Source organism: Lynx canadensis, chromosome E2 (genome assembly GCF_007474595.2).
Source record: "Lynx canadensis isolate LIC74 chromosome E2, mLynCan4.pri.v2, whole genome shotgun sequence".
NCBI lineage: Eukaryota > Metazoa > Chordata > Mammalia > Carnivora > Felidae > Lynx > Lynx canadensis.
The window spans coordinates 52,737,343-52,752,590 of NC_044317.1; the positions used below are offsets into that span (position 1 = coordinate 52,737,343).

Below are 15,248 nucleotides of genomic sequence, written 5' to 3' on the forward strand. Positions count from 1 at the left end.
GCGGCGCGGCACTCGAGCCGAGCCCCTTCACGGCGAATCGCCTCACCGGCCGTAGGGGCGATTCCGGAATAAGGGGACGAACCACCAACGGGGAACGAGCGCTACGTCGAGGAGGCGGGGCCAAGCCCGGCGGGGGCCTCTCTGGCCCCACCAGTCCCTGTTCTCGATAGTTTTCCGGAAGAAAGGGATCTGGGAGCGAGAGAGATGTGGCGCAGAGCTGGGAGAACGCGCCGCGCGGTGACGCTCTGGCCCGACGCCGACGGCCTCTCTGTGGCTCCGGGAGGACCCGGCGGGCCGAGTACTGGAGGTGAGGAGGCGGAGCTGGCGGGGCTTGTCGGAACCTCGGGAAACTTCTGACCCCACGCTTCAGGCATTTCCTTATCTGGCTCACCTCTCTTATCTCGTGCCGCGCTTGTTTGGCGCGGCCTTAGCTCGGGAAGTCCTACCTGAGATCTAACCCGAGATCCGCTTGCTGCAGCCCAGTCTAGAGCATCCCGCATTTCCCATTTTTAGATGCCGTTTCTCCCCCTCCTCTTTCTCTGACCCCCTCCTCAGCCTCTGCCACCTGGGGGCTGCTTTTCCCAGCCGGAGAGATTCAGGTGACCCAGCGGGATCAGTGCGAGGGCTTTGCACGGTACTGGAATGCGGAGGGGACGCACAGAAGCCCCGGGCCTGGGGGGGGGGAGGGTGGGGTGGAGAGGGAATCGCTGAAAGGCTCCAGAAAGAGAGGGGGAGGAGAGACTTGGAAGGAGAGGAAAAGACTCAGAGGGGAGGAGGATTGGAGACCCAGAGGGGGAGTGGACAGAGACCGAGGGTGAGGGAAATGGAGACCTAGAAAGAGAAGGGAGATGGAGATTGAGGGAGAAGCAGAGACACAGAAAAGAAGGGGAGATGGGGTCGTGTCAGCTGTAGCCAAATTCAAATCCCGGCTCTGCGAATTACTAACAGTGTGACCTTGGGCAAGTCACTTAACCTCTCTGCGCCTTACTTTGCTTGTCTACAAAAAGGGGATAATAGGCTTGGCACATATTTTCCAGAATTACATAAGTTAGTAAAAAAAAAAACAAAAACGCTTAGTACCATGTTTTACACATGAGCACTCAATACAAATTAGCTTCCATTCCTATTATCAGCCCTTATTGTGTAAGACCGGACAGACTGGCTGGGGCAGTGACAAAGCTGACCTGTCCCCTCTTTTCTCCTTCCTCAGGGAAGCCCTGCCTGTTGGGCCTCCAGCACATCCAGCCTGGCCTCCGGTCGGCCTGCCCTTGATCCTCCTACTTATTCACCTGTCTTCCACGGGGCCAGAGGCCAGGCCCGCACTGTCAGGCCTGACTCCTTGCCCATACCACCCTCCCATGGCCTCCTGCCCGGGACCAGGCTCTTGCTGATGTGGTAACAAAGCAGAGGGCCAGCAGATGAATGGACACCTTGAAACAGAGGAGCAGGGGGACCAGGTAAGGAAGGGTCCACGTGAACGTGAAGATCACCATACCATGGGACACAATTTTCTTCGTGTCGCTGTGCCCTTGCGTTTGTGACTTGGTCTCTGTTGTTGAGTCCCAGCCTCTTTGTCTGGTGTGCCTGCCTTTCTCCCCAACTAAGATGTGTGTTTCCCTGTCTCTCCATCTTTCTGTCCTCTGTCGCTCTCTGGATCATTCTTTGGCGTATATTATCTGGTGCTGTTGCTACTCTGGGTTTAAACACAAGGAACATTGTTTGACAGTAAATGAACTTCCTCCATTCATCACTTTTAGCAAGTTCTGTCCCTGTCTCCTTCTGCATGTGTCTTTCTGTGATTCTGTTTTTTTGGTCTCCTGATACTATTCTTGTCTTTCTCTCCATTGCACAATTTCTTTGCTTCTCTATGTCTCTGTCAACATTTTTGCTTTCTTTTTTTTAAATTTATTTTTATGTTTTATTTTATATTTGAGAGAGACAGAGACAGCGAGCAAGGGAGATGCAGAGAGATAGAGACAGAATCTGAAGCAGGCTCCAGGCTCTGAGCTGTCAGCACAGAGCCCCACGCGGGGCTCGAACTCATGAGCAGTGAGATCATGACCTGAGCTGAAGCCAGATGCTTAACCCACTGAGCCACCCAGGCGCCCCAGCATTTTTGCTGACTTGTGGATTTCAGTTCCTCTGGGCCTCTGGTCCTCCAACATCGTCTTCCTCCCTCATCCCTGACCTAGAGGTCTCTCTCAGATACTGGTTCTCCCCATCTCTCTCTCTTTGTTTCTTTGTCTTGCCATGTTACTGGGTCATTCAGTGGGCAGATGTCCATGTCAGGCTGCCTCCATCCTGGTTTGGATCCAAGGTAAATAGATGAATTAATGAGCCTCTTCTCCCTGGCTTTCATTCCAGAACTATCTGTCTCCATCTCTGTGTCCATCATTTTCTGGGTCTTCTTGTGGCCTTAGCCTTGCATGTTCTCAATTCTATTGTCTTTGTCTCTTTGGATATATCTCTGTTTTTCTTAGCGCTTATCTGACTTTCTGTAACTATCTGAAAAACAGAGGGCACTCTAAGTCTCTTACTGCCTCTGACTCTGCTTTTCTGGGTCTCTTTTACTAACTTCCGTTGCATATCTCTGGGTCTTTGTCACCTGTGTTGGGGTCAGTCTCTAATCTGCAGGCGGAGATCTTCCTCACGTCCCTTTTCTTTTATAAACTCAATGGACAGGACAGGCCTACCACTTGCCCTCCACAAAGATGGCGTCAGCGGCGCTGTCAATGGAGTCGTGACGCCCCCTCTGCTGCGCGTGTGCCCTCACCTACTATGGCAGCTGATCTCGCGGAGCGCGATGCCCCGCCCAGTTCTCGAGCTGTCCCTCGGCTAGTCCCTGCGCCAAGCTCGCGAGCCGGCTGGCCCCGCCTCCCGCACGCTTTCACTGGTGCGGCTCAGGCCGGCTGCGAGGCCATTGGCTGAGACGATGCACACCCTCCCCCCACCCCTGGGTCTGATGGGGGCGGTTGGTGCTGACTTGAGGGGCCGCCCGGAGGAGGACTCGGCGTGTGAGGAGGGTGCGGGGGTAGGATCAGGGACCCGAGTCTGGGGGACTGCGGGACCAAGAGGAACGGAGACGCAGGCCGGGACTGGGTTACCAGGGGTGTGGGATGGAGACGCAGGACCAGAACCGGGATTGAGGGATCCAGGAATGGAAACCCAGGTCTGGGACTGGGTTCTGGAAATGGGGTGGGAATACAGGACCTGGACCGGAGGAACCGGAGACAGGAACTCAGGCTTATGGATTGCGGGGAATTTATGGATGGAGACCCATGCCCAGGTCTGGGGGACCAGGAGGCAGGGGCTGGAGAGAATGGAGACCGGGCCTGAGACTTGAGGACCTGGGGACAGAGGCTCAGGCCCAGGACTGGGGGAGATCTAGGACTCTCTACTTAAGCCTGATTTGAGCTAACGGATGGGGGAGGGATCCGTTCAAGTTAGGGGTGGAGCCTGAGGGAGCTGCCCAGGGCAGGGGGCAGAGGTGACTTCTGAGGGTGAGTCCATAGATGGGGGTGCATCTGGGGCAGCTCTGGGCCCAGGAAGGAGAGGGCAGGACCGGCAGGTGGCTGGGTGGGCGGGGCGGTGGGGGACAAAGGTGAGCTGGAAGGTGGCAGAAGCTGGGCAGAGGGCAGGGGGAAGGTCTCTGGGGAGGGGACCTCGGGCCCGGCTCCTACCCCCTCCCTGGAGAGCAGGCGGCCAGACGCCCAGGTCAGTGCTCGGGGTCCAGCTCTTGGCCCCTGCCCCTTGCAGGTGCCTGCATGTGGCTTCTCTAACTCTCTGACTCCTTAGCTCCTCCGTGTCACACCCCTTTCTTGATCTCTCCAGCTGTCTACATCCCCCCGCCCCTCCTATCTGCCCTGTCCTTTGTCTTTCTGATCCTCAGAGGACCTCCTGGAGCCCCTAAACTCTGACTCTCCCAAGTATCTTTCATCATCTGAGCTGCCTGCTCCTTGAAGCTGGTGGTCTCCTCCTCTCAGAGTTTGGCTCCTAGAACTTCTCCCTCTCTTTGGGTCCCAGTGTCTCTCCCTTGTTACTTTCTCCATCTGGAGATGACCGTGTGAGTGTGTGTGTGTGAGTGTGTGCGCGTGTGTGTGCTTTGTGTATGTGTGCGTGTGTGTGCGTGGTGTTCTCTTATCTTTGCATGTCTGTTTCTTTATATCTCTACCATCATGATCTCTCTCCTCTGCCTTATTTTTCTCCAAAGCCCTTGTTAATCCAACATACTATATATTTTACCTCTTCGTCTCGTTTTTCTGTCTTCTGATAAGACTATAAACTCCACAAAGGCAGGGATTTTTGTCTGTTCTGTTCCCTGCTGTGTTCACTGGGCCTGGCACTGTGACTAGAACATAGAGGGCACTGAATAATTATTTGGGGGATAAGTGAATGAGTGTTTGCATGCCTGGCTGTCCACCCTCCAGGATGCTAGCCTTCCTATACAACTGACTTCTGTCCTGTGTCCTCAAGGTCTCCCCCCACCCTTGTCTGAGCCTGTCTGTTTCTGATGCTCCCATCTCGTCTGTCACCGCCCCCCTTGTCTCCTTGTCCACAGGCCCCGCCCCTGCTTTTCTCTATCAGCCATAGGGGTCTTGGACTCTGACTCCTGCCCTCCTCCCTCCCCACAGAGGCCAGACCAGGAGCTGACCTGGAGCTGGGGCCACAGGCCTAGAAGCGCCCTGGACAGGGCCAAGGCCATGGCCCCCCCACCGCCGCCACCATTGGCCGCCAGCACCCCGCTCCTGCATGGCGAGTTTGGCTCCTTCCCGGCCCGCAGCTCCCGCTTCGCCCTCACTCTCACACCACAGGCCCTACACATACAGCGGCTGCGCCCAAAGCCTGAAGCCCGGCCCCGGGGCGGCCTGGTCCCGCTGGCCGAGGTGTCCGGCTGCTGCACCCTGCGGAGCCGCAGCCCCTCGGACGCAGCGGCGGCCTACTTCTGCATCTACACCTATCCGCAGGGCCGGCGCGGGGGCCGGCGCAGAGCCGCCCGCACCTTTCGGGTCGACGGGGCGGCCACCTACGAGGAGAACCGCGCGGAGGCCCAGCGCTGGGCCACTGCCCTCATGTGTCTGCTCCGTGGACTGCCGCTGCCTGGGGACGGGGGTGAGGCACTACACAGCCGCTCTGTCCCTAGGGCCACCTCGGTGTCTCCGTGGGTCTCCCTCTGTGGGCATCTCTGTCTCTACTGTGTGTCTGTCTGTGCTGTGTCTCTCTCGGTCTGTATCGAAAGAGTGATAGACAGGGACGGGCCCCGGAAGGAAGAAAACCACAGGCAGAGAAAACATGATTGGTGTCTGCGGCTCCCGTAGGTGGTTGTCTGTGTCCCTTCCCCCCTTCCATGGGCCCTGACCACAGATGAGTCAGAGGTTCCCAGGCTGGCGCGAGCAGCAGACTGAGACAGGATTAGTCACCACCCAGGGACAGGCACTCACAGAGGTCCCCTAGGGCAGCCCAGGAGCCCAGAGGTGGCATCTAATCCGGCCTTTGGGGGTGGAGGGTGGCCAGAGACTTTTGGGCAGAGCGCCCCACTCCCCCCAGGCTTCTCAGTCGGCACAGGAAGGTAGAAGTTCAAGGGTCCCCAGCTGGTGAGTCTGCCTTGGTCTTCCAGGATCCTGCTGGCTGGCTGGGGGCCCTGGGGGATGGGAACGGGGAGGGGGCCTTGCACGGTGCAATAACCTGATCCTGGATTCCAGGTGTTTGAGGAAGAGGAAAGTGAAAACCACAGCTCTCCTTCCTCCTCCCACACATGGGTCCAAAGGGCATTGGGATTAGACACCCAAGTCCTGCCTTTGGGGGACGGGGGGGGGGGGGTGCGGAGGCTGCATACCTGAGCCTCAGCAGCCGAAGCCCCAGAGGAAAAAAACAAAACAAAAACCCACCTTTGACTTCCCAGCAGTCTCCTGTGCCAGCCCTCCACCAGTTCCCCTGGGGCTGCTTGCAGTTTACTGCTTCTGCGCTGAGGGGCCTGGGTCTGGGGCCCACGTAGACGCCTTCCCCTCTCTTTGCAGAAATAACCCCGGAGCTTCTGCCAAAGCCACCCCGATTGCTCCTATTGGTCAATCCCCTTGGGGGGCGGGGCCTGGCCTGGCAGTGGTGTAAGACCCACGTGCTGCCCATGATCTCCGAAGCTGGGCTGTCCTTCAACCTCATCCAGACAGGTAAGGGCTGTGTCAGGATGGAGGTAGGGGCTGGGGTGGGGGGAGGCTAGGACCCCTGAGCCTTGAGGCCTGGGGCGTGGTGGGGGGACGGAGCCGAACGGCCTGGCTCACCTCCGACTTCCCCACGCTAGAACGACAGAACCACGCCCGGGAGCTGGTTCAGGGGCTGCGGCTGAGTGAGTGGGACGGCATTGTCACGGTCTCCGGAGACGGGCTGCTGTTTGAGGTAGGGCGGGGGCGTCCTGCTTGAGCCCTGGGACGCCGGGTTGGCCTGGCCCCGGGACCCAGGTGTCTGGTCTCCCGCCCTCCAGGTGCTGAACGGATTCCTGGACCGCCCTGACTGGGAAGAGGCTGTGAAGACGCCCGTGGGCATCCTCCCGTGTGGCTCAGGCAATGCCTTGGCCGGAGCCGTGAACCAGCATGGGGGGTAGGTGGGGTCCTGCGTCGTAGGTGAGCCTGATACCGTGAGGGGAGGGAGGAGTCCTCCCGCGGCCTGGCACTTAATGTCCCCAAGTCCCCTTTGCCCGCCAGCCCGCTGCCAATCAGTCTGACTGGGGTGCTCCCCATACACCCCCCACCCCCCCGACATTTTGCCTGGTTGTTCCCAGCTGTGTCCCTAGTGCCCGGAAGTGTACCTGGCACACAGATGGCACTCGGGGAACGCTCATGGAATGAACTGACAGGGAGCCTGGCTCAGTAAGAAGAGTCCATCCCGAGGGGGCCCGATTGCTGCGGGTGGGCCGGGCCACCACCGGCCGCCTGGTCCCGCCCCCCACCCTTTCTGTGCCTTTCCCCTGCTACCCTGTGCTCTGTGCCTCTCACCCAAGCCCGTCTACTCTTTCCCACTGTGTCCATCCGCCTCTGGCTGTGAAGGTTTGAACCTGCCCTGGGTGTGGACCTGCTGCTCAATTGCTCGCTGCTACTCTGCCGCGGCGGCAGCCGCCCGCTGGACCTGATGTCTGTGACGCTGGCCTCCGGCTCCCGCTGCTTGTCCTTCCTGTCTGTGGCCTGGGGCTTCGTGTCAGACGTGGATATCCAGAGCGAGCGCTTCAGGGCCCTGGGCAGTGCCCGCTTCACACTGGGCACAGTGCTGGGCCTCGCCACACTGCACACCTACCGAGGACGCCTCTCCTACCTCCCTGCCACCGTGGAGCCCACCTCACCCACCCCTGCCCGTGGCCTGCCCCGTGCCAAGTCAGAGCTGACCCTGGCCCCGGCCCCGGCCCCGGCCCCACCTGTGGCACACTCACCCCTGCATCGTTCAGTGTCTGACCTGCCCCTGCCCCTGCCCCTGCCCCAGCCGGCCCTGACCTCCCCTGGCTCGCCTGAACCCCTGCCCATCCTGTCCCTCAATGGCGGGGGCCCAGAGTTGGCCGGGGACTGGGGTGGGGCTGGGGATGCCCCCCTGTCCCCAGACCCACCACTGCCCTCACCGCCTAGCTCCCCTAAGGCAGCTTTACTGTCACCCATCACCGAGGGGGTCCCAGAAACGTTAGCCTCCTCTGGGCTTCCCCCTCCCACCCCCGGCTCTCCGGGAGCCGTCTCTACCAGGGGCCCGCATGACCACCTGCTCCCTCCTCTGGGCACCCCACTCCCCCCAGGCTGGGTGACGCTGGAAGGGGACTTTGTGCTCATGCTGGCCATCTCACCTAGCCACCTGGGGGCAGACCTGGTGGCGGCTCCCCACGCGCGCTTTGACGACGGCCTGGTGCACCTGTGCTGGGTGCGTGGTGGCATCTCCCGGGCTGCGCTGCTACGCCTTTTTCTGGCCATGGAGCGAGGTAGCCACTTCAGCCTGGGCTGTCCGCAGCTGGGCTACGCCGCGGCCCGTGCCTTCCGCCTCGAGCCTCTCACGCCTCGGGGCGTGCTCACTGTGGACGGAGAGCAGGTGGAGTACGGGCCGCTGCAGGCGCAGATGCATCCGGGCCTCGGCACGCTGCTCACTGGGCCTCCCGGCTGCCCGCGTCGGGAGCCTTGAACCCAACGAGGCTTGCGGCCCGCCGGGGGCGGGGCCAACATTCCAAGGAGGCGGAGCCTGACCTGAGGGCGTGGCCTAGCTGCTAGAGTTAGGGCGAGGGTCCCACACGCAGGGGCCCCAGCCCCGTCTCAGGATTGCGCCCGCCCCCAGGGGACCAGAGGTAAAGTTGGAGTGTGGTCCGAATTCCGGAGGCTCATGATGGTCACAAACGGGCTGGCCCCGAGGGTAGTGCCTGACCGATGAGGGCGGGGCTCAGCCCAAACCCTCGCTTCCGGCTCGTAGGACGCCAGGTCGGCTGAGGGCGGGGACTGTCTTACGTCTTGTCCAATGACGGGACCTGGCATGTGCGGGCTGGGGAAGGCCTTAGTTCATTAGCCAGTCAGGGCCCGGGTCTCGCCCCATCCATTCCGGTGCCTCCACTTAACTGGCCAATCAGCCCACGAGGGGCAGGTTCCCCGGGGCCGACGCTCGGATTTGCACTAATGTTCCTCCTCACCCCCTTGCCGGTGGGGGGCGGGGAAACGACCGTCTCCTGTCTTCTGTCTCCTGTGCGTCCCGACCCCAATCTTCAGAGCAATTGAAAAGGTCTATGCAATAAAGGCAGTCGTTGCATTCCTCTCAGACCGTCGTCCCTGCTGCACCACGCAACCCGTGGGAGGGATCCAACCCTAGGTGCTTCCGGTAGCTGCTGCCTTTTGTGGCTCCAAGCCCAGACCTGCCCACATACCGCGGCCAGCGTGACCCGATGGCCTTGAACTGGGGCCAGGGAGCTGCCTCCTCCTCCCCCCACAACAGCTGGCTCTGGGGTTCTCAAGATTTATTCAGGGTGTGTTAACGGAGGCGGTGGGAAGATGGGGTCCCCGAAGTGGCAGGGGCAACACAGAGAACCCTCCCCGCCCCCGCGAGGGAGGGGGGAGGCTCGCTTTTTCTTAAAAATATAAATGTATTTATCTGCATCATCACGTCCCTGGGGCACCCAGCTGGCCGGCCTGTGGGCCACAGGGCGGGGAGGGAAAAGGGCGTCGGGGCGCAAGTCTGAGCGAGGCGGGGAAGAGCTCCGCCGGGCAAGGGTAGGGGACGGCCTCACAGGGCTCCGTGCTGGGCCTGGTAGCGCGACAGCACGGCGCGGTAGTGGGACAGCTCCTGGCGCACAGCCACCACTTCCTGCCGCAGCAGGGCGTTCTCCTTCTCCAGGAAGGCCGCCCGGACCGATATCTGGTTCTCCTTGAGCCGCCGGGCATCTCGGGACCGCTTGGCTGCCTCGTTATTCTTGTACCGCCGGCTCCAATACTTCTCGTCCTGGGGGTGGGGTTTGAGAAGGCACTGAGGGCCAGGGGTAGCAGCTTTCCTTGTGCCTTCAAGGACGGAGGGCATCTAAGAGACCCTCTGGGGGGTTTCTTGCCCAGCAGTGGGGCTTAAAGGTTACCAGGTCTCTCCTAGGGTGGGTACCCAGGGATCTGGTTGCTAAGGAGAGCAAGCCCCTAGCAACAGCTAAGGTGTGAGATCGTTCCACCCACACTCAAAGCAATTTGGTTTCATGTTTCCACTGTGCAGAGCAGACCCCACTGCTCCTCACCCAACAAAGGGCCTCCAGTTAGCCCCTGGTTGCTAAGGATGCTCGTTCCCTAGCAACGGGATGGGACCTTCAGGGTCGGAGGGCTTCTCCCCATAAAAAGCACTGCTTTATGCATCACCTGCCCGGATCCTGGTTGCTAAGGAAAGCCTAGGCTCCCCAGTGATGGGGTTCTGTGTCCCATAAATCTTTCCAGAGCTGGGGGCCTTTGAACCTGGTTGTCAAGGCAACCTCCTTGTTGTTTCCCCAGCAAACAAAGGTAATGTCTGAGTGGTCCCAATGACTGTAGCCAGTCTCTGACCTACTGGCCTTGAATAGAGGCCAGAGAGCTGCCTTCTTCCCAACGGGTCCTGGTTGCCGGAAGGGCTGTACTTTAGCAAAAGGGCCTATCCTGAGGCCTCCCCACACCATTACACTTAGGGTTCTCTGGTCCTAGAATTTGGTTGAGGAGGACCACTCCTTAGTAACAAGGGCCACCCAGAGCTCCAAAAGATGACCTCACATCCCCGTTTCCTTAAAGCCTCGTCCCTGCTCACTAGGGTAAACCCGGTCCAGGCCCCGTGACGAGAGAAGCGCCGGTCCAGGCTGGGTTTACAGGCCAATCCTCGGTGCTTCGAGCAGTCGCGTCTTACACGAGGGTGAGGCGAAGTCTGGTGAGCAGCCAGGACACCTCTTCACTAGGGGAGGCCCCAGAATTGGCCAAAGGGAGAAGACTGGAAAGAAGCGGTCGCTGCCCCAAATCAGAAGGCAGTCTGGCTGCTGATGGGAACTTGAGGTCTCTCACCGGGGAGCAGTCCAGGCCCAGAAAACAAGGCCCAGAGGGGCTGTCAAAGTCTGCATCCTAGGCGGACGCAAGCACCCTGAACGAGGCCCCAAATCAGAGACCAGAGGACCAGCCCCAGCAGGGCTAGCGGCTCAGAAGAAACAGACGGATACCCTGCCGCTAAGGAAGGCTGTCCTTAGTAACTGGGCCTGGTCCAAGCCCCAAGCCTGTACAACTGGGCCCAGCAAGGCTGGTTGAGACTGCATCCCGTAATGCCACCATCTTCGCAAACCTCCAGCCCAAACCTCAGCCCCGTCGCACCCCACGGCTTCGCACGACTGACTGATCCTTGGCTGTAGGTTAAGGGAACCTTGAGAGCTAACCCCAATGAGAAGCCCAGGCCTGACTGGGAGGAAAGGGCCATCCCTGGCCGTAGGGCCTGTAAAGGCCATGCCTACGTCCTACGCCTAGCAGTGTTCACCTTCTGCTCCTCTGGCACCTGGATCTTCCGAGCCTTCTTCATGATGGGCTGGGGCTTGAGTTCCTCCTCTGAGAAGCGATGTCTCCGAGGGTCAAAGGTCTCGTGGCCAGGAATGCTCGACAGGGCTAAATCCGCTGGGTCGGGTTCAAATGTCATCAGCACCTCCACGGTGTCTGGGTCCACAGGGCTGGGTGTGTCCCGAGAGGTCAGGCCTTGGGGAAACAGAATGTGCCACCTGAGTGTGTATATATTTGGTACTCGCAGAGGCTACCCCCCTGCTCAGGTATCTTTTCCACCCCGAGGAAGGCCCTTATGAGGCCTACCGTAAAGCCTGCCAGAGATCAACCTCTCTGATATAAACTACGAAAGGGTCCCTAAGCTACCTTGTAGCTTAGAAATCATGGAACCGACTCCACTTTCACAAACACAGAAATGAGCCCAATTATAACTGACTTACCCTAAATAACACGAGTCTGGTCTATTGCTTCTAACACCTCTGGCCCTCGGATTGGCAGCGTCAGCTTCCTTCCCATAGTCTAACCCGAATCCTGCTTACTGAATCCCTGACCAAAGCCTACCCCCCCCCCCCCCCCCGGGGGGGGGGGGGCTGCTCAAGGAAAAGAAATCCAATGCACTGAAAAGGCTTCAGGTAAGCTTCTTAAGAGCTGCTGGCTTCAAAGGGTTAGGGATGAAAAGAGGAAACGACAGGTTTTTGGAGGTCGGTTCAAGAGAGGGGACAGGGGCGGCCTGTGCCTTTAAGAGCGACCAAGCCGGGGCCAGCTGAGGACACAGGTTCAGGGCCAGTCACGTGCGGGCGCCTGCTTTCCCGCCCCGCCCCCCCCTGCAGCCACGGGCGCCCTCTAGTTCCCCAGACCCCGCCCCCTCCGCGTGACCGCGCGTGCGCGAAGTCAAGACTATGGAGGAGAGAGGAGAGGACTCACGTGGCGCGGGAATGTGCGGCTGGGAAGGGGAGGGCCCTGGTTCCGCCCGGAGGTCCGGCCAGGGGCAGGTGTGTCCGGGAATCCCCAACCTGCAGACCGCCCCTGGGACCCCCCAGTGCCCGAGAGAGCACACTTTTCCTTAGGCTCTTTGGGGTTTCTTAGCTCGAACCTCTCAACCTCCAAAGATCCAGGCATTCCTACACTCTGGGGAACACACTGAGAAACGGCCCCCTCGACCTCCTTCTCCCTCGCCACCGGGATACACGCTAGGATTCTGGGATCCTCGACCCCTCCTCTCCCAGGACATAGGAGACTCGGTCCAAGCCTCAATGTAAGATCTAGAATGAAGATCCCCGACCTTCTCCCCTCTAGAGGATCCGGGGTGCTAGCCCTTCTCCACTGGCGGTCTCAGGAACCAGGGCAGACAGTCCCTTACATCATGGTGGAACAGAAGTCTGTGCCCAGACCTTGCTTTCTCCCTTGTAGAGGACCTACGAGTTATGGTCCTTCCACACTCCACCGATTCTGGGCCCGGATTCTGGAGTGCAGTTCACTCCCCAGTAAATAATTCCGGTGTTCTGGGATCCCAGTCCCGGCTCCTCGAGTATCCGGACCCTCGGTCCCCACGTCCCACCGAAAAATCCACACTATCTCCCTACTGGACATACTTCCTGGAATTTGGGGTCCCAAGTCCCTTATCTCCAATGGATCCAGGAGACCCAGTACCCTGATGCATTAAGGGACACAGAATCCGGACTTCTCTCCAAACATCTCTCGCCTAGAAGGACCCAGAATTTGGGCGCACAACCCCAGCCCCACCATCGCATTCCCGGGTCGCAGCCCCGCCCCCGAAGTCCAAGCCCCGCCCAGCCGGGGCCCTGTCCCGCCCCCGCCGTCGCACCTGCGCGGTGGCCGCCCGCGGCCCCGAGGGCAGCCCGGGTGGGGGCGTGCCCCGGCGAGGAACGAGGGGAAGCTGAGCCGCAGGAGCCGGGCCCCGGGGAGGGTGCGGGCGTGCGCACGGGCGAGGGCGCCGGTGATGGGCCGCCGGGGGGCGGCGGACTGGGCGGGAGCCCGTGCTCCAGCAAGAAGGCGTCCAGGTCCACGTACTCCACGTCGCCGAACGGCAGCGTCCGCTCCCACAGCAGCGGCGCCAACAGACCCGGGCCAGGCGCGGCCCCCGGGCGCCCCCGCGGGGATCCGCCGCCCACCACCGCCCCAGCTGGGGCATCCGCCGGGCCCGCCGTCTCCAGGCCCGGCCCGGGGACCGTGGATGCCGGCGGAGCCGCCTTGCGCTCCTTTTCCTTCAGGAGACCTGCGGGCGGGGAAAAAGACCGGGTGGGGTGGGAAGGAAGAGACGGAGGAGAGACCCCGACACAGAAAGACAGGAAGAATGGGGGGATTGAGACCCACACGGCGGAGATCCAGAGAAAGAGGGGGGAGACGGGGGAGAGGGAGAGATCAGAGAGGGAAGGCAAGGACCCAGAGAAAGAAAGCAACAGAGACTCAAGAGAGCGAAAGAGACCCAGAGAGAGAAGGCACAGACGGGGGCGGCAGAGACAGAGAGGGAGGCAGAGACCGAGAGAGGGAGAGAGACCCAGAGAGAGGTAAGATAGAGACCAGGGAAGGTACAGAGCCACGGAAGGAGGACCGAAGTTCAAAAAGAGGCAGGTGGAGGGTTGGACAGGTGAGAGAAAAAAAAAATGACGGCTCTGTAATTTCTCTGTAACCTACCCCCTTGGTCTCTGTAGCCGCTTCTCCCCACCCCCACACTCTGCAAGGGGCAGGAAGGGGCTCTATTCCTGGGGCACATTCCTCATCCCCAGACTCCATGTGACCCCAGGAGGCCCCGCCCAAGCCCGTGTCAATACCGTGTGAGCATCCGACACACCCCCTCCCTCTTTCCTGGACCCCAGGGGTCCGGACTCTCATAACCCAGAGGAAGCGGGGGGGGGGGGGGGGGCTGGGGCCTAGACTCTTGGGTCCTCCGGGAAGAGGACACGGGGACTCCTGGGTCCTCCTGGTGGATGGGCTTTAAGCAGGTACTTTTGGATCCTAGGTGCCGAGGGATCTAGGGTCCTAAACACCCTAGTAACTGAGTAGATGAAGGTTGAGAATGGACTCTCGGCACGATAGGAGGTAGTCCCCCCCCCCCGCCCCAGCATTTGAATCCCTAAGGGAGTTGGGTGTCCGAGTTGGGATAGGCGGGGGCTAGAACTCACAGCTGGATGGCTCTTTGGGCTTGTTGGTCCCCTGCAGAAGGCTCCGCAGCCCAAGCAGCGCTCCCCCGCCAGGGGGGGCCCCGGCTGGGCCGCCCAGCAGCAGTGGGGCCGGGGTCCTGTCGCTCACGGGCCGCGCCATCACCGGGCACCTGCCCGTAAGCTCACGGGCTCATGGAGAGGCGAAGAGCTGGCCTGCCAGTCAGCGGCACACTCCTGTGGTTCGGGCGAGTGCCTGCCCAGGAGCGGGCGAGCGTAGCCTGCAAGCCTCCAGTATCCAGAACACTGCAAATCCTAGGAGTGACGGGGATTCGCAGTCCTCAGTGCAGAAACGTGCAACTCAAGAGGGTCCCAGGAGACCATGCAGTCCGGGTGAGGGGGTGGTCAAATCAGGCAACCGGCTCTTTGCAACCCGGAGTTCAGGGGGACACAAGGCGCTCCAGCAAGGTGGGCGAGCTAGGCTCTTGCAAAATCTGCAGCTCTCTCAGCGGAAGGCGCTTTGCAATCTGCACCAAGAGGTGTGCGCGGAGGGGCGGGGGAGGGGGCAAGAGGAGGCGGCCGCCTTGAGGCGTGGCCAACGCAAACTTCTTTCGCGGAAAAAAAAAAAAAAAAAAAAAAGCCAAACCAAAACACCCGACGCCACAGCGCACACCCCTCCTCTCGGCCCCCGCCTGCCTCTCGGGCCAAGCACCCCAGCCGCGTGCCTCCCTCCGGCTGAACGCACGGGCCAATCGCGTCTTGACCCCTCGAGACGCGCGGCCAATGGGACCCCAGCATCCGCCAAGGCCCGGGAGGGCGCGTGAGGGGCTAAGTGCGTGAAGTTGCTGCGCCTTTAGGTGGGAGGCGGGACCCTGACCTACATTTGCCCAATGGGAGACGGCACTGGGGGCGGGACCGTGACCCAGTTCGGGCCAATGAGGCAGGCGGGAGGGGGAAGCACATGGCTCTGCGCGTGCTGCCCGACGGGGAGGGTGCGTTGGGGGGAATGAAAGAGGCGCCACTTAAAGGAGCCGCTAATCTAAATGACAGTTTGGGGAAACAGGAAGCCAAAAAACCGAGTGGTGCGGTTTAGGAAGAGGGAGATTGGTTTCTAGAAGAAGGCTGCTGTTCTCCAATACCCAAACGTTTCCCC

The 15,248-nt window shown here is 60.6% G+C and overlaps 2 protein-coding genes across 6 annotated transcripts; one reads left to right on the forward strand and one right to left on the reverse strand.

Moving 5' to 3' along the window:
- Window positions 1-52: 52 nt before the first annotated feature.
- SPHK2 (sphingosine kinase 2) lies at window positions 53-8,763 on the forward strand. 4 transcript variants are annotated; one of them, XM_030297842.1, is made up of 7 exons: window positions 53-307; window positions 1,211-1,457; window positions 4,632-5,109; window positions 6,015-6,164; window positions 6,296-6,390; window positions 6,476-6,591; window positions 7,038-8,763. In XM_030297842.1, the coding sequence occupies exons 2-7, from the start codon at window positions 1,419-1,421 to the stop codon at window positions 8,140-8,142; spliced, it is 1,983 nt and encodes a 660-aa protein (XP_030153702.1). In that variant the 5' UTR covers window positions 53-307; window positions 1,211-1,418; the 3' UTR covers window positions 8,143-8,763. The 4 variants fall into 4 exon arrangements, with proteins under 4 accessions (XP_030153702.1, XP_030153704.1, XP_030153703.1 ...); XM_030297843.1 differs by lacking the exon at window positions 53-307 and adding an exon at window positions 339-634; XM_030297844.1 differs by lacking the exon at window positions 4,632-5,109 and having other exon boundaries at window positions 56-307.
- A 181-nt stretch (window positions 8,764-8,944) lies between these two features.
- On the reverse strand, window positions 8,945-14,876 carry LOC115502458 (D-box binding PAR bZIP transcription factor). 2 transcript variants are annotated; one of them, XM_030297846.1, is made up of 4 exons: window positions 14,120-14,876; window positions 12,802-13,212; window positions 10,960-11,171; window positions 8,945-9,441 (listed from the first exon to the last, which is right to left on the reverse strand). In XM_030297846.1, the coding sequence occupies exons 1-4, from the start codon at window positions 14,256-14,258 to the stop codon at window positions 9,226-9,228; spliced, it is 978 nt and encodes a 325-aa protein (XP_030153706.1). In that variant the 5' UTR covers window positions 14,259-14,876; the 3' UTR covers window positions 8,945-9,225. The 2 variants fall into 2 exon arrangements, with proteins under 2 accessions (XP_030153706.1, XP_030153707.1); XM_030297847.1 differs by lacking the exon at window positions 14,120-14,876 and adding an exon at window positions 13,632-13,822.
- Between the last annotated feature and the right edge of the window lie 372 nt (window positions 14,877-15,248).

What these genes read in the sequence shown, in the direction of transcription:
- SPHK2 (XM_032591265.1), top strand. Translation starts at nt 2,933, where the DNA reads ATGCACACCCTCCCCCCACCCCTGGGTCTGATGGGGGCGGTTGGTGCT. An exon ending in CGTGTGAGGAGGGTGCGGGG is followed by an intron (nt 3,032 to 4,631) that starts GTAGGATCAGGG and finishes CCCTCCCCACAG; the next exon opens with AGGCCAGACCAGGAGCTGAC. An exon ending in CTTCAACCTCATCCAGACAG is followed by an intron (nt 6,165 to 6,295) that starts GTAAGGGCTGTG and finishes TCCCCACGCTAG; the next exon opens with AACGACAGAACCACGCCCGG.
- LOC115502458 (XM_030297846.1), bottom strand. Translation starts at nt 14,258, where the DNA reads ATGGCGCGGCCCGTGAGCGACAGGACCCCGGCCCCACTGCTGCTGGGC. An exon ending in GCCCAAAGAGCCATCCAGCT is followed by an intron (nt 13,213 to 14,119) that starts GTGAGTTCTAGC and finishes CCCCGCCCGCAG; the next exon opens with GTCTCCTGAAGGAAAAGGAG. An exon ending in AGGTGCCAGAGGAGCAGAAG is followed by an intron (nt 9,442 to 10,959) that starts GTGAACACTGCT and finishes CCCCACCCCCAG; the next exon opens with GACGAGAAGTATTGGAGCCG.